The following is a 24,368-nucleotide window of genomic DNA, read 5'->3' as shown; positions in this document are numbered from 1 at the left end:
AAATCAGAATGGGAAGCTATCAATGAAAAACTATTTCGCAGGCATTTGCAGTGCCTGAGGAATATTTTGCTTTATAATTAAAGAAGATGTGACGAGTAGTTAGCTCCATTGGAGGAGTTGGGGGCGGGGGTTGGACGCCGTAGGCGTCAGGGGACTTTGTCCCCCTAGTATATATATACTTATATAATGACATGTCCTGACTGACTGATTCATCATCGCCGAGCTGAAACCACTGGAGTTATGAATATGAAATTCAGTCAGTAGTTTTATTTTATGAAGTAAAGACCCACTAAGAAAGGGTTTTTCGAAATTTGACCACTAAGGGGTCATAGGGAGTTCAAAGGTTATACAAAGAAATCATGGCAAGCCGAAACCGCTGGAGAAATACAGTAAAACTTTGATATGTCATCACTGCATGTTATCAAAACAGTATGGCGGCTTAAGAGAAGTGCCGTCAGTTTCAATATGCAATATTGTGAAAATCATATAAATTTAAAGTAGTATAACATTTATTAAAATATGAATCAAAATTACAATATTAATGAAATTTATAGATTGCAAAAGGAAAAATATTAGAAATTCTTTTTTTTTCCATCTCTTATTACTTAACTTATTGTGGTAAAATTGTGGGGAATAAAATGTATATGGCAGGACTACATAACAAATTAATATAAAAACTTTCCTCTCTCAACAACAAGCGCAGACATTCATCAGCGAGTTCCAAAACCCCCTAACCATGTATCCTTGATGACCTTCTCTCCTTTGATGGCTTTGATCGATTTCCCACAAAATATACTGGTGTGCCATTGTGGTGGTTGAGTGGTCATAGTGACGGACTTGTGTTGCAAGGTTCCCGGGTTCGAACGCCACAGTGGTGGTCGGCTGAAGTTGGTTTTCAGTTGGGTTCCCAACTTCAAGGCGTGAATGCGAGTCAATCTCCTATTTAAAAAGTCTCGCCACAGAGAGCAACAGACCTACAAACAGTACAAATGTAATTCAATCATAACACATCACTCACTTCACTTCTGTAATATAGATGGCAGCAATGAAAAATCAAACACAACACTGCATACGCACTCAGACTGTTAGGCTGTTAGGGTACATGCACATTTACACTTCTGGCACAACTCACTAGGTAGTAAATCGCCCATTGATGGTGATAGACCTTAGTTGTAGTCAGTTTGAAAGAAAAAAAAGAAAAATATACTGGTACTCTTTGATTTATACTAGTAATTTCTAATTTAGACTAATCAGAGCAACTGTTAAAATAGTTCGCTTTTCTTCACAACTATTGCACATTAATTTTACATATACACAATTTTAATTTTAGTGTTAATTTTCATGATACAACTACAAAGTAATCTCGAAGACAGGATCCACTTTTGACTAGAGGGGAGCCCTGGACAGGGAAAAGTGACCATTAGAAGACCTGAACTTTGAAAAAAAAAGTTTTGTCTTTCAACAAAGATATTTTGCTTAAATTTGAAATCCCTAATTAAAGGAGCCCATGCAGAAATCAGGTCTAGCTTGATCAGTCCCCAACGTTTCAAAAACCCTAGTTGGCAAATGAACTTCCTCAGTGTAATTTTCGTTACTTAAACTGTTCCGTTTTGGTACAGAGGCTTTCATGGTAACTTTTAATCATATGGAAATGCTGTGAACACAAGCTCTTTTTTTAATGAGAGCCATAAAAATTATCTGTTCCTCTATCTCAAACTTTTCATAGTGATGAGTTAACCAAAATTACCGATGAGTAAATGAGGATTTGACGGTGGTGGTCGGCTGAAGTTGATTTTCTGTGGTTCCCAACTTCGAGGCGCAAATGCGAGCCGATGTCCCCGTTAAAAAGTCTTGCCACAGAGAGCAACAGTCCTACAAACAGTACAAATATTCAGTCACTACACATCACTCCCTTCACTTCTGAGATATAGATAGCATCACTGAAAAATCATACACAACACTAGACACGCACTCAAACTGTTTTACAGAGAGCAACAGTCCTACAAACAGTACAAATATTCAGTCACTACACATCACTCCCTTCACTTCTGAAATATAGATGGCAGCACTGAAAATCATACACAACACTAGACACACACTCAAACTGTTAGGTTCACACACTTACACTTCCGGTACAATTCACTAGGTAGTAAATTGCCTATGGAAATAGACCTGAGTTGTGCTCGGTTTGAAAAAAAAAAAGCTTTGTTGTCTATGAAAGCTTGGATGAGCCTGAAGAAAAAAGATGACTTGACCGGAGTAATGACTTATTTGGGTGACGACTTAACAAGGTTTAACTGTATTTATGAAATTTGGTCGGTAGTTTTATTTCATGGCATAAAGACTTACTCTAAGATGTTTTTTCAAAATTTGACTCTTAAGGAGTCATAAGGAGGTTGAAATGCTATGCAGAAAAATCAAGCCGAGTAAAAACCGCTGAAATTATAAATTTGAAATTTGGTCAGTATCTGCATTTTATGATGCAGACTCACTAAGAAGGGATTTCTTAAAATTCACACCCTAAAGGGGTCTCAAGGAAGAAGTTTCAGATTACCAAATTCATGCGGATGAGCTGCGGGTAACAGCTAGTTTAGTACATACAGTGCATGATGTATATTTCTTCCCTTTAGACCTCAGGGACTGGAAAGATAAAATGGAAAGTTCCGTCAGAGATTCGAGATCATTTTATTGACGAGTGGTCCCAATTCAAGCGACCCGACATCCTTGCTAATAAATTGGACGACTACGAGAACATCAGGGCAGACATCGGTAAGAGGCAGAAGGATTTCTCCGAAGAAGAAAGGTCATTGTCGCAGCAACAACACTTCAGTGATAGAGAGGGACGAGGAACGTAGACAAGAACAGCATATCAACCACCAACTCGGAAATATCATAGCAATAAGGACTGGAACAAGACCGAAAACACGATCATCAGAAAAACCCCAAAGGAGTGTTATATCTGTGGACTGAACCATTTTGTTCGAGATTGTGACCGAAGATATAAGGCTAACACAAAAGAGAAATCGGAAGAAAATGTGTTGATCGCAGAAATTCGATCGGAATCATTTAATTCCAGTGAATCGAGTCTGGATTTGAACCCTTTACATTATGCTGATATTTGCGTAGATGATAGAAAAATCAGAAGCTTAGTGGATTCTGGGTGTCAAATTCCAGTGATTCATTCTGACTGTATACAGGAACCAATAACTAAAAAGACGAGGGGATCTTGACGACAAGATTCAAGAACGCGGACCCGTTCCAGCGCATATTTTAGAGGACATGGGGGCCCAGCAATGGGGTAGCAATATGGACCACATGAAGCAATTTACCGAGAAGCCATCTGTGAACGTCGCTCCAGCATCAAAAGCAGAAAATATGACGGTGCTGGAAGTGAAGACGGCTGAAGAGTTTTTCACTCCGCTGAGATTGAAGCCAATGACGAAGGTCTTCTGGAAGATGTCTATATTCGACAGATCCAAAGGCAAGAAGATGGTTTGCTACGCGTCTGTCCACGAATTGTCCAATGGATTGGACTTCTGGATCAAAATGTTCGCAGACAGAACCGAGGATGATTTCATCACTATTCACCATGAGATGGGACACATTCAGTTTTTCATGCAATACGTGCATCTGCCACATGTTTTCCGGGGCGGAACGAATCCTGGTTTCCACGAGGCCACCGGGGACATCCTCGTCCTGCTGTTGATAAAGGGCTTTGACATGAAACACGAGGGTTTAATCACATTGATGTCCGACGTGCTGCGGTCGTTTCTGAACATCGACGTGAACGTGCTGATTCATACCAATCAGTCCGACGAGTTGGCGCCCGGGAAGTTCTGCAAGTCTACCATAGGTGGCAGGGACGTGGCAACCGGCAAGATGCTCAAGAAACTCCTCCAAACGGATTACTTCCGAATCTTTGTGATAGACGACGTGGAGATCATCAAGGTGATAACGACCAGGACATCTAGGGAGTTGATGCTGGACCGTTGCTGAGATACTTCGAGCCGCGCTGTTGGAATTCGTCAAAGAACAGAACAAACGAGAGAATTCAGTTTGTGTTTATAGGTTGTAACTTGTTGTAATCATTACTTCCCGGTTCTTTAATATTTTCCCCCCAGTAACCATTGAGTGGATGACAACAATGAAATAGACAAAGGTTTTGAATGAACTATAAACATTTATTCAATTATATTGTTAAACTATTAATTAACGTTTTATCACAATTATCACAGTTAGGCTTTTCTCTCATTGTCACAATGAAACAGAAATATGAATCGATCTCACTGCCGTGTCCAGGTTTTCACATGTTATCACATCGTCCGGTAGATACTCCCAGGTGTCTGCCGCACAGCCAAAGACTCGTCGGCACCAGCTTCAGACGGTTTTGGTGTAAACACACACGTTGAGATGAAAGCTCAGCCACTGCACATGGAACTGGAGATGAAGGTCCACGGGTGGGCGGTCTGGCCACTAACCGATCACTGGATCACGACGAAGTTGAAACCTTACGTGCGATGAGACGGGATAAGTGCCAAGGCACACTTCTACTATTGTAACTTCATTGTATTTATGAGACGATCTAGCTCACACCATGACAGGGCGTGACGCCTTACTGATTAAACCGTTGAGTCGGTCGTAAGTCGTAAGTCAGCACATCTCTAGCTGGCTTTTATATAGCAGCATTCCCATAATGCCTCACGGAAGAACCAATCACAACATTGAAGGTGCGGTATTAGCTTGTATCTGATTTACATAATTTCATGAGAGAAAAGGAAATATTGTAAACATTATATTGAATCTGGCAACAAAACATAACAAGATGGCGGCCGATCGGCAGACACACGATCCCACCGGTCGATCCCGGAGACAAAGGCAAAACAATGACTAGAATAAAGACGATTTCCATGGGGGCCCAATTGGTAACGTTACAATCTTGCGTGGGGGGTGTAGTGTTCTGTAGCGCGTCTCTCAGTTGAGAACCTTGACGTAACAATATGGTATAAGGCTCGAGAGCGCAAGAAGAAGAAAAGCCTCAGGAGACGGAAGATTGCAAAAACAAAATTGGACATTCAAAAATAAACAGAGGGGAGAAATGTGTGAAAAAGCGATCGAGTAGGATCGTCCTCGCATGTTAACGTTCTTATTTTATTTTTTTTATTAATAAATTTCTGTTTATGCTTGTCATGATGAGTGCTCACTATGCATAGAACATAAGGTCACTACAATGCACATAAATGAAATTCCAGGAAGCAAGCTGGTAGCATGATCTCCATACCATGCTTCACATTATGAAAGACAAATGCTGTGAAAAATTACTACAGCAATGAAAGATCAGGGAATTATGCAAGATAGTATATCGGATTACAGTAATCCAGTCTTGCTTGTTCCCAAAAAGACTGGTGAATACGGAATGGTGATTGATTATAGGCAGTTATATACTCAAACCGTGAAGGATAAATTTCCCCTCCCATGTCTTGATGATTTGCTTGACCGTATTTGAGGATTTAGTATGTTTTGTATGCTTATGTGTGATGCATGTCAAGGATTCAACCAGATCCCAATGAATGATGAATCATCACGTAAAGCTGTGCTTACAACACCTGATGGACATTTCGAGCCAACTCGTTAATTTTTCGGATTAGCAAATGGACCTCCAGTTTTTCAGCGTGTGATGTCTGTTGCTTTGGGTGATCTATTGTGGAAACTCTAACATGTTTTGTTGATATATTTTTGGTGCATGTGATTTCGATGATATGATGGTAAAACTAAAAAAAGGTTTTGGAAAAACTGCAAACAGCTGGAGTTACATTGAAATTATCCAAATGTGAATTTGGTATGCCTGAAGTAGGATATCTTGGTTTTGCGGTAAGCAGAGAGGGATTGAAGCCTGGACCAAGGAAATTAATTGTGATAACTGAGTATCCAGTTTCCAAGACCAAAGAAGAACTACAACAATTTCTGGGTTTGATGAGTTTCTTTCGGTGCTTCATAGAATTATCCTTAGTTAAGGCAGAAAACAAGTTACTTTTGTATCACTTCAATTGCTTTATTACATTTAATTGATTTTGTAAATTTACATTCACAGGTTAACCCTCAATTTATCGTTAAGAACAATTTTATAATTAAGTTTTTTTTCAGTTTGAAATTTTCCTTTTAGTAGATATGGTTGGATCTCATCATAGGAAGTCCATGTTCTGCTGAACATCATCTTTCCAGTCGTAGACTAGGGTAAACACGATGCAGATCCATCCACGTTAGTAGAGCTAATTGAGGAACAAAGTTTTGGAGTTCATCATAGTGTGCTATCATAGCTTTCCTCTTAACTGTTTACTTATCAGATATTTAAATGGAATGATGAACAACAAAATGCTTTTGTGATCTTGCGAGAAAAACTAGTGTCACAACCAGTGTTAAAATTATTCTATCCTCCTGATAAAACAGAATTGCACACTGATGCAAGTGCAGTCGGATTAGCAGGTATGCTATGTCAATGTGACAATAGCCACAATCTAATAATCTAACAAGAATTGCAGAAAATTATTTCCATTTTCAAGAAACCAATATCTAAAAGTACTCATCATGATAAATCCACTATTGATAATTATGAGTTGAATGAAGGTATATTACATCGCATCAAAGAAATTAATTGCAAGCAAAGGAAGTTGTTTGTGATGCCACGAAACATGAGAAAACACCTTGCTGTGAAATATCATGACTTTTCAGGTCATTCTGGTGCAGAAAAAGTAGTACAGATGATCAAAGAACATTTTTGGTTTCCAAAAATGGTGAGCTACATCAAACAACATGTGGGACAGTGTGTGGTCTGTGCATTCACAAAAGCACCATCAGGAAAGAAACAAGGGAAAATGAACCCTATACCACAGGTAAAAGGTGTATTCAAAATACAGTTTGAAATTATTCACATGAATTTCCTAGAACCATTGATATCCAGTTCTCCTCGCAACAAAGAACTTTTGGTCATTATTGATAACTTCAAAAAACTTGTTCATTTATGACAGTGTCCTAATTGCTCCACGAGGAGTGTACTCAAGTACTTTGATGAATTCATCAATGATTATGGAACTCTCCATTATAACTGATCGTGGAACCTGCTTCACACCAAAAGCATTTGAAGATTACTGTAGATTGCATGGAATTAGATATACACTTATCTGCAGTCAAAGACTACACGCAAATGGTCAAGTCGAGCGTATAAACAGAGTTCTTATACCTATGATAACCTTGTCTGTTAAAACTGAGTCACATAGGGACTGGGATTGAGTATTGCCTGAAGTGCAGAGATCAATAAATTGAGCACCCAGTAAGTCCACAGGCAAATCTCCTTTTGACTTTTGAACTTTTACATGGATACAAACCCAAAAGAGAAGGTTACTTCTCACCAGAATTATTGCCAACATCTTCCGAAGACGAGTCACCAAACAAGATGCGTGATCAAGCCCGAGAAAATATTTTGGACTAAAACAAGAAAATGAAAGAGATGCATGATGTTCATCACAGCATTGCTTTTAAATATTCTATTTGTGATGTGATAGTGGTACGACGGTTACCAGAGCAGACCGGAGTAAGTACCAAAATACAAGCAAAGTACAGAGGTCCAATGGTGGTTGCTGGAATACTGCCAACAGACACATATAAGATCACTAAAGTGCTCAAGAGCGAGGAAGACAATAAAACTACACAACAGCCCATGCATCTCAGATGAAACTATTCCATCTTGTTGACGATGAAGATCACGTCACAGACTCAGATATCAATGGCGATGAAGTGACACAAATCAACGATAATCATATATCAAATGCATGTACACCATAGGCAGAGATACAGGGGGTAGCGTGGGGGGCCATTGCACCCCCAGAGTTAAAGGTGGAGTCGACTGATCTAATGTATATATACATATATGAGAATTGACATCATCATCATCATCGTGCCCCCCCCCCCCCCCAGACTTCCAAGTCAATCTCTGCCTATGATGTATACCGAGAGAGGATTATTGCAATCCTGGCAATGATTCAAGCAGAGTGAACCGTCCAAAAAAGGCGAGACAATTGCCATCATATTTGAAAGACTATGAACTATAAAAGAACTGCCATTATTTTCTGACTTCAATGCATATTATGCGTGTTTTTACTTTAGTACTTTGTTATATTTCTGCATTTATTATGTATCGTGTGTTTTATAGTTTCCATAATGTTTTATTTTTTCTTGCAATTTGTGCATTTGTTGATATACCAGAAAAATTGTGCTGTGCCAAGTAATGTATCATGTGAACAAGGACGTTCTTTTAGCAGGGTGGCTGAATATTAGCGAATACCACCTGCTCTTTAGATGTAGGTGCATAGCATAGAGACACCTGCCATGTAACGGCACTATCATATATCATCATTCGATGTTGAAGTATGAGACCAGACGCATGCAAGAAAATGTGTTCCCGATGGGTCTCTGATGTATCGTATAATTTAATCATTTAATTAAATCTCAAATTACCAATGTTCTTTCCATCAAGCATTCATTTAGCCTACAATCATTTTAAATTTCATGTTTTTAACTGTGAAACTGTCTTAAATTTGTTTCTACCAACAGATGAGCATAAATATGTTAATACCAAATGTTTACAACACTTAAAACTAATTTTCAGATCTTTATTAGCATTTAATTGAGCTAGATAATCTTTTTTTGAAATAGTGCTTACGGTCATTCTAAATTACTGTACCTTAGTTTAGGTGCAAATGGTGCTAAGGTGGTTACTGTAGCACAACCCATAGAGATACTGCAAGTCTCCAGATTTCTAAATAATATCATTAAAATAATATGTTTACTTCACCCAATCATCTGCGGTCAATCATGATCAAGTGATCGGCTATCGCAGCCGATCTGTTTTAATATGTTGTCATTCAGATTGGTATAATTTGAATAGTTTTTTGATTATGTTCAAATAAGTAAACTTGCATAAAATGTTGCAATGACATTTTTTTCTGCCCTGAGACAAATGGCACCTGTATTGCATTGTTTACAGTATGCCAAAATTTATGCGGGTTATTATCTTATAAATACTGTTAGTGTATAATTAGCAACTTCACATTTTTACCACATCTCACTGATCGATATGTAGCAGTTGATAATTTAAATTAATTGGAACTTCATTTGGCTCTTGGCCTGAACTTAAATTTTGTATAACTAACTAATCAGCTCATTGTGTCTTAAATGGTCAGACTTCAATGAAGAATGAAGTCTAATGTTCTACACAAAGTTTCTTTGAAGGTGTCACAGAGACCCTAGTCACCAAAAATGAATTCTCACCAAAATGATTTACTGCTGTGCTGTCATGTTCTTGAGACGCCAACATGGATTGGAGGCTGTGATCCACTGCCAACAACATTACTGCAATTAATGAGATCAGAAGATCCTCTTCAGCTCACTTGGTCAACCTCCATTGCAATGCTTATTCCCGACAGCAACTTCCTGGGATAGTACGTAAAAGCTATATGGGTTGATCTACTGCCGTCAGACATGCTAAGATAATGATAATAATTTTCCAAACTTCATTGGAAATCAACTGCTGTAGAAAGAACCATCAGAAAATTGTTACGGATAAACCTCGAGAAACTTGGTGAGATCTATCTTTACTTCTATCTATACTATCTTTATAGTTCTATCTATAGTTCTATCTTTAGATAGTTCTATCTATACTATCTTTACTTCTTGACAGAAACGAGGGACTTCATTCCATGACAAACTTTTAATGATTCTAAATCGAAGTCTAAAAAACTATGTTATGATTGTGATAAGGAAAATTAACTGATGTTAATTGATGACATTCTCCGCGATAATAATAAATACATATTTGTGAAAAACTATTTTCGTGTCATCCATTTGTTGCCTGCATGATTTTGAAAGGTTACAAATCTGTGGATGCAACAGGCAATGCTGCATGTCTTATACAAGGGCATTGACTCACAGAAGGAGGGTTTGAAGTTCTAACCCCCACTGCCTTTGAGCAGAGATTATAGAGTTGATTGCTAACAAATTTGAAGACGTGAGTTAATGGAATCAGGAATCAAAGCGATAGGAGTTGCTCCAGACCAACTTAAACAGGATTGCAGCATGGGCAAATGAGCAGAGCGTGACGTTTAGCATTGACAAGTGCATGGTCGTTCATTTTGGTTCGAACGACCCACAGTTCTCTTACGAGTTGAATGGTGTAACTATCCCGGATGCAACTAGGGTCACTGATTTGGGAATTCTCATTGACAAGCGGCTTAGGTTTTCTGAACATTGTTCAGCAGTGGTCAAAAAATCAAATAGAATGCTTGGTTTCATTTTCAAAAAGGTCTCTTCACGTTCTCCTAAAGTCATTCTTCAGCTTTTCCAAGAATTAGTTTGTCCTGCACTGGAGTATGCTGTGAGGTTTTGGGGACCATACCTACAGAGGGACATAGAATTTGTTGAAGGGCTCCAGAGAAGATGTAACATCCTTTCATGGGGTTACATGCCCGATTCGAATTATCCTTAGTTAAGGCAGACAACAAGTTTCTTTTGAATCACTTCAATTGCTTTATTACATTTAATTGATTTTGTAAATTTACATTCACAGTTTAACCCTCAATTTATCGTTAAGAACAATTTTATAATTAAGTTTTTTTTCAGTTTGAAATTTTCCTTTTAGTAGATATGGTTGGATCTCATCATAGGAAGTCCATGTTCTGCTGAACATCATCTTTCCAGTCGCAGACCAGGGTAAACATGATGCAGATCCATCTACGTTAGTAGAGCTAATTGAGGAACAAAGTTTTGGAGTTCATGGCAAGTCACCAGCGACCAACACCAGACGAAGATCTCTCAGAGATGAAAGTCCTCGGAAACTAGTAAAACTAACGTCGTAGAATATAAGATAACTGAACGTCTAGATCGTCATAAATTGACATCTTCACCGATAAGCCATTCGGGGATTCATCATCCAGAGCAGGCTGATAGTTACCAGATCGATGCTATAAAACTCGTAAAAGGCTATTAGACTTTTATTTACAGAACTTTTCATGATAAAATCATTTCCAACGAACCAGCCGGGAAATATAGAACAAAAGTTATTCAAGTTATGACATGACTTTTTAGTTTAACGACCTCAGCCGATTGTTTTAAGCTAGCAAAACAAGAAGTTAATAGAGTTAAAATGTAGGAAAAAATAGAGCGCGACAACGTATAGTCAGTATTTAAATTCAAGGTCATTTCATTTACATATGATCACAGGCTGGCAACATCACAATCAGCCTTGATTGTCGCCACATGACCACCGCTGTTGACGAAAAACAACAAAAAGTAAACATTTATGTATTTGACGACGATTTCAGACTTTTACACAGGGGGGCCCCATGGATACGTTACAAAGAGCTATGCGTGTCCTTATTGGCGATTTTATTTTTTGAATATGTTTACATTGGATGAACGCAGGTGTCTGGGAAATATGATCGAAGTGTTCAAGATTTTCAACAGGATGGATAGAATGGACTATGAATTATTAGCACACCATCAATCGACTGATTTTACAAGGGGACACCAGTATCGATTGGTAAGGGACAATGTAAGGCTATGGTGTCACAGGGAATTTTTCTCTAATAGGGTTGTTAATAAATGGAATAGCTTACCCCCAGGTAGTCAATTCTAACACAATTGCCGCGTTCAAAAAGAAATATGATAAACATGTTGGGGTAAATCGAGAAGCTATCCATACTTAGAATAAGACAAACATAAGTATTCTTTATGGGCATTGTATAATACTTCATCATGTATACATATTGTTTGTAATTGCAGTTTTAATTGGGTTGCTGTATTTTTGAAATACGTGACATCCATATTTGTTATGGGAATATTTTTCTCAGCCACCTCATTGGGCTTTTGCCTGTTGTGGCGTTGTATTTGTATTAGTTATTTTGCAGGGGAAAATTTTAAAAAAATCTTTCAGAAAGAAAAAAAAATTTTTTGAAACCCTTCCCTTGAGAAAATCCTGCATATGCCTATGTAAAAGAATATTCTCAGACAAGTGTCAATGTATTTATAACAAACTTAATGAATGAGACAAAGTTAATTCATGGTAAAACCAACATACCAGCATAGATGTAATGTTATTGAAAGGCATAAGTTATTAGGAGGTCATGTAAATATTGGAAATACTTAAAGGGGTTCAGGCTTAACATTTCAATAGAAATTATGAAGATTATGGGATGGAGGAACCTCTGGCCCACTGGTTCAATACAAGTTTATGCCTATGCATTCTAGCAATTTCAGATAACTTTCTTTAACTCATTTTTCAAAAAAAAAAACAGACCATCCTTCTGTGGGACATTCAGAACTCCAACCTCATATAAAAGAGGAATTAAAAATTTGTTTTAGTCACCGCATAAAAAAGAAGAAAATTAAGGAATGATTAATAGCAAAAGTATTTTTGGCAATAAAACTATTCAAGTGCAAAAGAAAATAGTAAACATTCACAGACATAATTGTTAATGTTACTTACATGGTGCATAGAACATGACCAGAGCAGATTCATGCTGCGAGATTGAGCTATCAAAGTTTGATTCAGTCAACAACTTCACATCGTCTCCATTAGGTATCTCAGACCACCACTGCTGAGGTTCTGGAGAAGCCGGTTGAGCACTAGGAAGCGGCTTGCCATCAGCCATGGCTGTCATGTAATCTACAAAATCACTCTCAGTTCTACCTCCAGAATAGTCTTTTTCTGTTTTATAATAACTGAAATACTTGATAGTTGGATAACCCTTGACATTATGGACACTGCATACACCAGTGTGTACCGTACAATCAACTGCTGCGAACTCAACTTTGGGGTCATCTTTGAAATAATCTGCTGCATTCTGGAACTCTGGTTTGGCTTTCTTACAATGGCCACACCATGGTGCATAAAACATCACAATTACATGCTTCTTTCTTTTCAGAAATGACCTGAAATCATCCTCAGTGAGGTGAACCACATTGCTAGGAATGTCACTCCATGGAAGTTCTGGAGGTGGCGGGGGAGGGGGTTCTTTTGGGTCTCTCATGAATTCTTCGATAGCGTCCGCTGTTCTGAAATTGACATCAAAAAGGAATTGTCCATCTTTGAAGTACTTGACAGTAGGGTAACCACTTATTTTATACCGATCTGCCACAGCTTTCTCTTTTGTTGCATCTAGTGCAGCAAGAATGCCGGGTATCTTTTTCCCTTTCATATTAGCAGCAGCAGACACATACTTTGGTTTCATCTTCTTGCAGTGTCCGCACCAAGGAGCGTAGAACATAACAAGTGCCGATGGATTATCCTTTAGTTGAGAGTCGAACGTCTCATCTGTAAGATGTACAACGTCACTCTGTGTTTCTGACCATTCTTCTTCCTTGGGCTTCTCTGGCTGTTGTTCAGGACTGTGAAGTGAAGGAATGTCATTAAATTAAAAAAAAAAGTGATGAAGAGAAATTGGAGACTTTCCTATTACATTTGATGCATCAAACACATGAAATGCAATGAGACACAAAAATATATATTTATCCAGGAAATGAAACACTAACATTAAATTGAAACAAAATTGTTCATCCATTTTAGAATTTTTCAAACATCCACACAATTTCAACAAAAAAAGAAAAAATCAAAAAGAATAACTTTGCCTGAAACTATAGAGGAATATTGACAACGTAAGGACTGTGGGACCTTTAACAATTTACAAAACACCTACATATGTTTTGGCACATATGGTACTGTTATCAAGGTGGAAAACAAACTAACTAAAACTGAGACCACCCTCAATAACAATAAAGACTTTTTTGGTAAAGATATAGCTGTCATACCTCTCAATCCATTTCTCTCTACGAAACTAAAACATACTTTCAAACAATTTCAAATACGGGTCATCAACTTGCCACCAAAGAATTTTTGACAAAAGATTTTATCTCACCAACTAAGTATCAGAGCATTTATTATATTCAGTGCGACAGATTGTCCTCAAGACTGCATCGGTCAAACCAAATGTTCTTTGAAATGTAGATTGAGTGAACATAAGAGGTATGTTAAAAATGAAGAGGTCCGTAAGTCCACAATAGCTTTACACTGCTGGAGACCACAAATTTAATTTTGCAGAGGCAAAGGTGGCCCAAAAAGTTTGATCAGTATTTCTTTTAGACTTCTTAGAGGGTACTTACATAAAAGCTTTTCACAAACAATTAGTTAATGATTGCTGTTTCCAATTTGAAAAAAACATTTGAATAATATTCAAAGGGGCCAAGCTGGACATATGTCACTAACAACAGCAGGCAACAACTATGACGTCAAAATTAAGAATAAAAATACTGAAGCGAAAGAAACAACTTTGACTACCACAGACACTCCCTCATTCTGACCATGTTTTTCTATGGGACTAAAAACATGTTTGCTTTTCCTTACAATGACAAACGTCATTGTTTTGTGAACTGTAATTTGTCCTCATTATGTTGTCAATATCTATAAAATTGATTTTCTGTCTGTCTGTCCATGTGTGTATGTTCTCTATACAAATCTACAATTTTAGTTGCTTTTTTTTTAATACGACATCCATAATTTTAGATGATCATTGCCAATTTTTGCATATTTACAAAACAGAACCTGGATCGAATGATAGCCTACTTTAAAAGTTCATTAGAGTTGGGCAAATGCCCAAAATGAGCAAAAATCTGTCGAGCAACAATGGTTTCTGGGCCTCAACAATGACTTTTAGAATGTTTATTTTGGTTACCGTGGTTCCCTAACAATGCGTTTCAGATGTGCATATGCCTTTACAATGGTTTGTCACTTCTTTAATGCTGCCAGTATCATGTATAATAGTTTATTCCTTTATAATGGTTTGTCACTTTTTCAATCCTCCCAGTAATTGAAGAAAACCCAGGTGCAGGTATTATAACTAGTTCCTCTACAAAAAAGAAAAACTCTTTGGTTTCTGCTCTCCTTGGTAGTTAAGCACAAGTAAAGCCACCTAACTCTCAGTTGATTGGTCCACCAAAAAAATTTGTGGTTCTACTTAAATTTCTATTTAATCCATCCAATTTCGCAAGGACTTATAAATTAAAAACAATACAGTAGAAAACCCTATATAACTGATACCCTCTTTAACAGGTGGTCAACCTTTTTCCAAGCTGTGCCACAATCAATATTATTTTTGATGAAAATACCACTACATGAATTTTAATACGCAGGCCATATGCCCCATTTTTACAGGATGCAAGCATTTTCTACAGTATTGCAAAAAATTGTTTCTGTCCTCTTATTTTCGTAAAAATGTTCAGTTCGTCACTCTTTTGAGATCTAAATTGCTCTTATTTTTGAATCATAAATTTGATTATCGTAATGCAGATTGTGTATGCACGTTATATCGGTACAAGTTCATCTTACTTACACCATTTTGGGCATAGAAACTCGTGTACTTAGAATGCTTAACCCCTCCCCCTTCCCAATTAATTTTGTAAGAGGGCTTAGCACTTCCCCACCCACAGGAATTCATGGATATACAATGTAATTGTATTATACAATGCATATCACCCCATGCAGACAATCCTGAATCACATACACGAGGAGTCCAGCAACTATGCCCAAAAATGAAAAACAGAGCAGAAACACATTGAATAGAAAGCCATCACATATTTATTACAGTATTTTACGAGTGTCTACCATATTTATAAAAGATCATCATTCATAAGAAAACGATTGTTTAAAAAAGTTCAGAGAGAATTTCTTTGATGGTGAAAAATGAAATATAATTTCTTTAATTTTTGAAAATTATTCGCGTGCCACAGATTGGCCACTCTTGTTTTATAGCAATAATCTCCTTTACAGGTGAACTTGGCTAATTCAAATTTTTGAATAGTTTGAATTTTAGGAACTGACCGAGTTTCTTATTCAATTCAATACTGAAATTGCCTTTAAAATTTATCTTCTTCCCTCATGTTTTGGATGATTCTAAGTTTGATTCAGATAAGTCATTCGCAAAATGTCTTTTCTCAGAATTACTGGCTAACTTTGAATCATATTTGTCTTTATTCCATGGTTTACTGATCTTTTCCAGAACATACCGTGTAGCCAACATTGAAAAATTACAATACAAACATCTAACTTGTTGTTGTGGTTCAAGCAATGAGTAACAAAGCAATGTTTTCGTTACGAATTCCTATTAATATTAGAAAATTACCCGCTAACCGTGATATACTTGTTGTTGTTTTGCGTTCGTTCAGTTCGGACGGCTTGTTTTTTTTGTGTGTCCATTAAACTTCAATTCGTTTCTCTGCTCACTCGTACTTTAATAATTTGAATAGATTATGGGCCCAGTGACCTTCCACTTCGTACTGAGTTTGATTGTTTAATGATTGCATCTACGGTTGCGGAATTTTAACTTCTGAAACAAAGTTTAGTATCTGCTTACTTTTTGAGCTTAAGTTTCCAATTCAAGTGGGAAAATGGGAAAAGCTTCATTCCATCGATAAGTTGGAAGATATACAGAACTGGACAAGCTGGAAGTTGGATGTGGAACTACAGCTGACTTTCCAAAAAATGATGCCGGTCGTTTCAGGAGAAGTCACGTATCCTGCTTCATTGGATGAAAACGCAACTGAGCCTGAACGCACGAAGTTTGCCACTGATGTCAAAACTTTTGAGGAGGCTGATACTATTGCCGATATATAATCGGCTCGAGGGTTCTACACAAAGGATCCAGCTGACAGTATCGCCTCCCATGTGTTAAAACTGCGACAAATTTGGCAAGATTTGCAAGAGGAGTTCAAAGAAGAAAATGTAAGTCTTCCTGTTTCAATGTTGCTTAATAGCATACTCTATTAAGCATAGCAAGGATACTCTATTAAGCGTATAGCTCTCTCTACATACCCTTCCGAGTGAGTATCTGGAGTTCCAAAATGCTTTGAAGTCAGTTCCGCGTAACAAAGGAAGCGTAGCGACTTTGACTGAACGTCTCAGGCTTCACAAACAGTGACTTGAAGAACAGAAATCTTGCAGTTCCGAACCAAGCACTGTAGCATTTATTGCAAAAAATGCTAGTTCGACAGCTAAGAAAAAGCTCGAAACTTCGAAAACTCAAAAGCAGAAGAAGAAACTGGTGAAGTGCTACTCCTGTGGGAAAGTCGGTCATATCAAAAAGAACTGCCGTTCAAGACTATGAAACTTCTGACCAGAGTTCTCAGGAACAAGAATTCATGTCTGTCACAGATGTTAACAAGGACTGTTGGATAATTGATTCAGGGCTTCTCATCACATATCGACTCATTCTGACTTCTCTTCGTATGTTCCTTTTGATGAGCCAAAATCGCTTCGTCTCTGTGGTGGAACTTTCATGTATGCTGAAGGATACGGCACAATTGATGTGGAAATGCTGGTATGTGGGAGGCGGAAACCAGGTCAATTGAAAAATGCTTGGTATGTCCCTAAATCTGACCAGAATCTGTTCTCATCGGGATCTGCTCTGAATCATGGTCTCATCGGAGTTGCTACACAAAGCACAAGAGAGTTCCAAAATGGAAAGCAGACTGTTGCTGTTGGAATTTGTAAACTCATTGGTGTGTACGAGCTTTTGATGTGTGTCATAATTTCTAAAACTTGTCTTGCTGTGAAAAATTCTGACATTCAACTGTGGCATGAGCAATTAGGTCACCAGAACAATCAATATGTACAGAAATTCCTCAAAAGTAAAGGTATGGAAATTCAGTTTAGTCAAAATTTTTGTGTTGCATGTGCATATGGTAAAATGCATAGACTCAGTTTTAGTACCAGAACAACGAGGCTAAATAAAGTTGGTGAACTGATCCCTGCAGATGTCTGTGGGCCAATGCCTGAAAAATCTGGGTGGAAGCAGATATTATGTTGTATTCAAGGATGACTTCTCAAAGTACAGATCGTTATACTTCTTGAAAGCAAAGTCTGAAGTTCCTTCAAAGGTGAAACACTTTCTTGCTGAAGTACAAACTCAAGGTCATACTGTTAAAGAGCTACTAACTGATGGTGTGGTTCAGAGTTCAAGAATTCTGAAGGTGAATCCACTGTAAAAGAAATTGGATCGATTCATTGAAACTCAATGCCATACACAACAATACAAAATGTAGCAATTGAGAGGGAAAATCGGATTCTTGTGGAAGCCACCAGAACTATACTACATGATAAGGAATTGCCAGAAAAGCTATGGGCAGAAGCTGTTAATACCGCAGCCTATGTTATCAACCGAACTGGACTGAGTAGTGTTGAGGAAAAATCTCCTTATGAACTATGATATAACAAGGAGTCACCATTCAGTCACTTACATATGTTTCACTTACTGAATGTTTTATTCATGTGGCAAAACAGAAAAGAAAAAATTTGATAAGAAAGCTCAGAAAGGATATTTTGTTGGGTATTGTGGCGATAAAGATGGCTACAGGGTATGGATACCCAGTAAAGATGAAATAATGCTTTCGAGGGACGTTGTGTTCAAGAATGAAGTCACAAGCAAGCAGATTTTCATCAACAATCCAGAGTTTACTGAAAAAGTTTATGAAGACACAGATGGTTCTAGGCAAGTTGAATCACGGTCAGACACTGATATGTATAATTTACGAGACAAGTCGAAGCTGAAGAAGACATCCAAGTTTGATGATTATGTCATGCTGGCAGAACTAGTCATTGGCAAGCTGCTTTACAAGAAGAGATGGATTCTCTAATTGAAAACAAGACATGGAAGTTGGTGGATTCGCCATGTGATAGAAAAGCCATAGGAGATAAATGGGTGTTCAAAGCGAAGAAAAATGCAGATGGTGCAGTGACAAGATATAAGGCACGTCTGGTCGCTAAAGGATTTGGACAGGTACCTCGTGTAGATTACACTGAAATGTTCAGTCCAGTTGTTCCCTGGGATACTGTGAGAACAATGTTAAGCGTGGCTGCTAGAAGAAATTAAAGGTTGCTCAGTTTTACATCAAAACAGCATTTCTTCATGGAGAAAGAAAGGAAGAAATCTATATGAACCAGCCAGAAGGTTTCGACAATGGTTCAAATCAGGTCTGCAAATTTATGAAGAGCATCTATGGACTGAAACCGTCCCCCAGGTGCTGGAATGAAAAGTTCAGCAAATTTCTAGGAAATACTTAAAGTCTTCAAGTTCAGATCCATGCTTGTTTGTTAATGCAGAGAAAACCTTTTTTCTCATCCTTTATGTGGATGATGGTCTGATATTTTCCAAGGACATAGAAATGCTAAATATATTTCTTGACCAACTCAGATCTAAATTTGCAGTTGTAATAGTTATCTATTACAACTACTACTGCCAAGTACTTTTTGGGTATGCAAATTAATTATTTGGATCATGGATCGATTTTCATAAATCAGGAATCTTATTGTAGACGAACCTTAGCCCATTTCAATATGACCGATGCAAATCCGGTATTGAAAAGTGTTGTTTAACAGCAGAGATGTCTACTGCTCCAGCCATTGATGTTCCTTACAGAGAGGCTATCGGGAGCCTCATGTTTCTAGCTATAGTCACTCAACCAGATATAGCTTACACGCTTGGTATGCTCTCTCGGGTATTAGACAAACCTCAAGAGTGTCATTGGAATGTTGTGAAAAGGACATTGAAATACCTAAAGGGTACAGTAAATTGGGGTATTTTGTACTCATCTGATTCCAAAGCTGGTGCTTTAGAAGCATTCAGTGATTCGGATTATGCAGGGGATCCTGTGTCAAGGAGATCAACCTCAGGCATGGTGTTTTTGTGCAGCAGTGGTGCAATAACAAGGAAAAGTCAATGTCAGAAATGTCTAGCTCTATCTACAACTGAGGCTGAGATTGCGGCGGCGAGTCAAGCTGCAAAAGAAATAGTATGGCTTCTGTACTTGTTTCAAGAACTTGGGATTTCAAGTGGTGTCCCTTTACTATAGGTCGACAACCAGAGTGCCATCAGACTCATAAAAAATCCAGAATTTCACTGCAGAACCAAGCACATTGATGTGAGATACAAGTTCATTCTAGAACTGTACCAGAAAGAACAGCTAGATGTGCATAACTGTTCAACTAAAGAGCAAGCTGCTGACCTATTCACTAAGCCACTTCCTTGTGGAAGGTTTAATCATTTGAAAGAAATGATAGGGATGTGTGAATTGAAGGAAAACTGATGTGTTGTATTGTGTATCTCTATATATTCTTTTTTCCTTTTGTACCCATTCAGTATTCTTGCATCTGTGCTCATGTATCGGTTGTAATTTGCTTTTTTAATTTGTTAGCATGTTTAATTTTAGGGGAGTATTAATATTAGAAAGGGGGGGGGGTATTAATATTAGAATATATTAATATAATACTTGGGAGTATTAATATTAGAAAATTACCTGCTAACCATTAACCGTGATATACTTTAGTGCTTTATTTGTGGCAACACATGCTTTGTTTACATTCGTTGTTTTTCATTCATTCAGTTGGCTTGTTTTTGGTTTTTTTGTGTGTAACTTCAATTCATTTCTCTGTTCACTCGTACTTTAATAATTTGAATAGTTCCACATGCTAGCTTTTGTCTTTCAATATGCAGCAGGTGTTTTACTGGTTCTTGGATGACTTCATTAGCATCTGCCAAGAGCAGATGCAAATGCTAGTAATGTTATTATTCATAAATCTAAGAAAGCAACCGAGGTCCCTAATTGAACACTTGCAGAAGCTACCGACATGTTTGAAAAATAATGCTGTTGAAGCTCAAAAATCTTATCTTTCATTCCTTAAATCATCTTGAAGATTTTGTGCAATTTTTAAGAGCATCCAAAAGAAAGGAAATCAAAATTTACTAATGAAATAGATTTCATGATTGTTTGCATTTTATGTATGTATAGTAAATGATAACATTCAATACATTTTCATTGTTGAGAGAGTTGTTTAATTTTTGAGAAAGTATAGTTATCTTATATAGATGAATTGGAGAATTAAAACTATTTTGCTGTCTCCCCTGAAGCTTTGAATTGACCAAGTTTGACTATATATCGATATTACTCTCTGGTCCTGGATGAACTTTTTATAGACCTTCACAACAATACAAAGTGTCTGCCACATACCCAAAGAAAAATTCTGTGTCTTTTACCTGACTTATTTGCGATGTTGGCGATTTAAAACTCGTTATTTGGCAACTTTGGTGATTTAACATTCGTTGTTTGCTGGAATAACTCTTTTGCTTGCAATATGAAACATCTTATCAAGATTTTTCACAATGTCAATCAACAGTAGAAATGCAGTTGTTGCTACTGCTTCCTGTGATGACTTTGTTTTAAAACACAAATTGACTCACATTCCAGCTCTAAAGTTGGAAAACCATGTTCAGTTGATCATCACTCCACGATTAAAGGTATCAATCAGGCTTCAGCAATGGGAAGCCTGATGAAAAACTATGATTTCCAGTGATAAAATAGAGCAAGAGAAAATGCCAGGAAAAATCTAAAAATCTGTGACCTTTTTCCTTATTTCATGACTGTCTCTTGACTTCATGACCTTTTTCTCATTTTGGGACTTTTTACGGACTTTGTGATGGTAGACACCCTACGATACGTTTCTTTGGTCCCTTGAATATCGTTGTGTAGACATTTTACTGCAATATAGAAATGCTAGCAAATGTATTTATGCTTAGCATATCTACATATAACATTTATATATATAACATTTTCCCCCCACACAAATAGTTTTTCTTTCATATTTCATCCATTACTGTTATTGTTTAAGGGATTACTGTAACAAAAGCAAACATGAAGCTCATTTCACAGAATATATGTACACAAGCAAACTGGAATTTGTCAATTTGTCTAAGCTTACTTCTTCATAAAGGAGACCAATGCATCTTTATTGTTTTCACCATCATATTTAATCTTCATGTTGCCACTCCTGCAAGTATGTAATGAATACAAAAAAATCAGTGTAACAAAGAAGCATCTTCATTGAAGCACTGAGAACTATAATCTATATATATATATATATATATATAATTGATTTTGTGTCTGTGTGTGTGTGTGTGTGTATGTTCTCTATACAAATCTACAATTTTAGATCGATCGTCGCCAAATTTTGCATACATACCAAATGGGACCCTACTTGAGCAATAGGCTACTTTAAAATTTCATCAGAGCAGGGCAAATGTCTCAAATGGGCAAAAAACTGTCAGGCAAGAATGGTTTTTGGGCCTCAACAATCACTTTTGGTTAACATAATTTCCTAGCAATGTGTTTCAGATGTGTATATGCCTTTACAATGGTTTGTCACTTCTTTAACGCTGCCAGTATATATATGTATAATATTTTATGCCTTTATAATGATTTGCCGCTTTTTCAATCCTCCCAGTAATGAGAGCTTTTTGAATAGACGTCAAAATCATCATCAGCATCACTTTGAGGGACAAGCAAAGGATGATTCCCATAGAAATCAGTGTTAAAATTGCCGATTCTAACTGTAGAAATGCGGATATTTAATGGGGTTTTCTGCCACATCAATAATTTTAAAAATTCCATAGAATTCTGAATTTTTGAAACATTGAGTTAGAGATATACGAATTATTGCTTAGAGATATACAAAGCCCAAAAAACTGAATATAAGTAATTAGCCGGACTTACGTTTCAGTTGAATATCCATGCAATAACATTGATTTCAACTTTTTATTTATATCCTGTCAAGCGTGAAAATTAATGTCTTTGTAATGTCTTTTAATATTCAACTGCATAAATTCATATAGTTTAAGATGTTTTAAAATTAATTATGGGCCCATAAAGTACATCAAAGAAATTCCACAGCTTTAACTAAGCATTTTTGGAAGCTGAAACAGGCAGATGGATAACTTGAAGTTTAGGGGGGGGGGGGGAGAATCAAAATGCCTAGCGCCCCTTAAAAAAGAAAAAATATATATATTCATTTCTACGTTTCTTTAAATCTAGATTTGTTTATTTCATGAAGTGGCCATATTGGTTAACTTAGACACGGTTTGTATGTCCCTCAAGGAAAGAGGGAAATATCAAACACGTGATCCAAAAAGCCTCATTGAAGAAAACGCGGGCCGCGCCGGGTGTTATAGCTAGTATATAGTTATATTTTTAACAAGGATCTGGAGAGCTGAACAAAATTCCATCGAAGCAAACAGTAATACACTGAGTGACCACTTTATTATGATCACCCGACAATTTTAAGCATATGAGCTATGGCTTCACACTGTTTACTATTTACTGATACAGATTGGTTTGCCTGTGCCAAGTGACTGAAAACTGATTGACAAGACCAATAGATACTGAAATGAGCATACTCAAAATAAAGAAGTGTTGGGAATCCGGATATGTTGAAATGTTTCCGCACTACAGCATTTTCTGGCTTATTCACATCCATTGCTGCTAAAACCTTTGAAAAAAATAAAAAAGGGTGTTGAAATTTCTTTTTATATTATTTGAAACAGTTAAAAAATATATCTTTGTTGTACTGAAATCTACAGTGTTCAATAATACGTTGATGTATTTTTCCTGAATTTCCACCTCAGTAGAGAGCCTATAAAAGTTTAAAATTTCCATATATAATATGCTTATATATACATTATCATGTGATTGGTTCACAAAATATATATTAGTCACTATCAAATAAGGTAAGTCCTCCTATATTCAGAGGTCATATTTATCTAGACTTTACCTATGCTGCTCTGGCAAAGACAACTGAAACAGTGGGTGCAATAGCTTTTCGTTGGTGAGACATAATGCACCAAGCATGTTCCATAATCCTTGTCAGAATCTTTTTTGACGCAGATTTACTGTTTCCAGCTGTGAAATAGAGATTATACAAAAACAACCATATAAGAATAAGGTTACTGTGGAAAAAAAAAGGTGGTTTGTCCTTTAACTGTTTAACGTTCAGAGATAAGATCTGCAAGGTAGACTTGTCCAAATGTTGACTACCCATGTATAAGCCGAACATTTTTAGTTCAAAAATTTGCTTTTGTAGTTGTTGGGTCTACTTACACATGAGTATATACGGTACTTTGGAGTATACAGACTATTCCTGCTTAAAAAAACTATGATTTTCTTCCATGCCTTTCATAAGAGAGCCTCTACACATGATCAATATCCTCTAACACAGCGTTTCTCAACCTGTGGTCTGCGACGATGGCATAGGTGGTCCACAGGCACTTGATAAAATTATTCATCTATTGTAATCAATATTGGTAATATCCATATGGGTCCAAATAAAATCATACTTTCACACTTAGGTACATCATCGAGGAGAATCTGGGAATTGTGATCCATCATTTTTAATTGGATCGCTGTATTTTAGAAATATATAACATCCACATTTGTTATTGGCACCCTTT

The 24,368-nt window shown here is 37.0% G+C and overlaps 1 protein-coding gene across 1 annotated transcript in view; it reads right to left on the bottom strand.

Moving 5' to 3' along the window:
* Nucleotides 1-24,368, bottom strand: part of LOC149086300 (protein disulfide-isomerase A5) — a 68,011-nt gene that overhangs the window by 23,474 nt on the left and 20,169 nt on the right. Inside the window, exons 9-11 of the mRNA XM_089232325.1 lie at nucleotides 23,319-23,410; nucleotides 21,848-21,916; nucleotides 12,533-13,434 (exon numbers count right to left, since the gene is read on the bottom strand). Coding sequence (XP_089088451.1) covers nucleotides 12,533-13,434; nucleotides 21,848-21,916; nucleotides 23,319-23,410 — 1,063 coding nt within the window. The remainder of the gene's footprint in view (nucleotides 1-12,532; nucleotides 13,435-21,847; nucleotides 21,917-23,318; nucleotides 23,411-24,368) is intronic.

This window comes from Pholcus phalangioides, unplaced genomic scaffold, assembly GCF_987345545.1.
Source record: "Pholcus phalangioides strain wild (caught in Gottingen) unplaced genomic scaffold, Ppha-v1.0 ptg000005l_1, whole genome shotgun sequence".
NCBI lineage: Eukaryota > Metazoa > Arthropoda > Arachnida > Araneae > Pholcidae > Pholcus > Pholcus phalangioides.
This window is presented reverse-complemented; position numbering and strand designations above follow the sequence as displayed.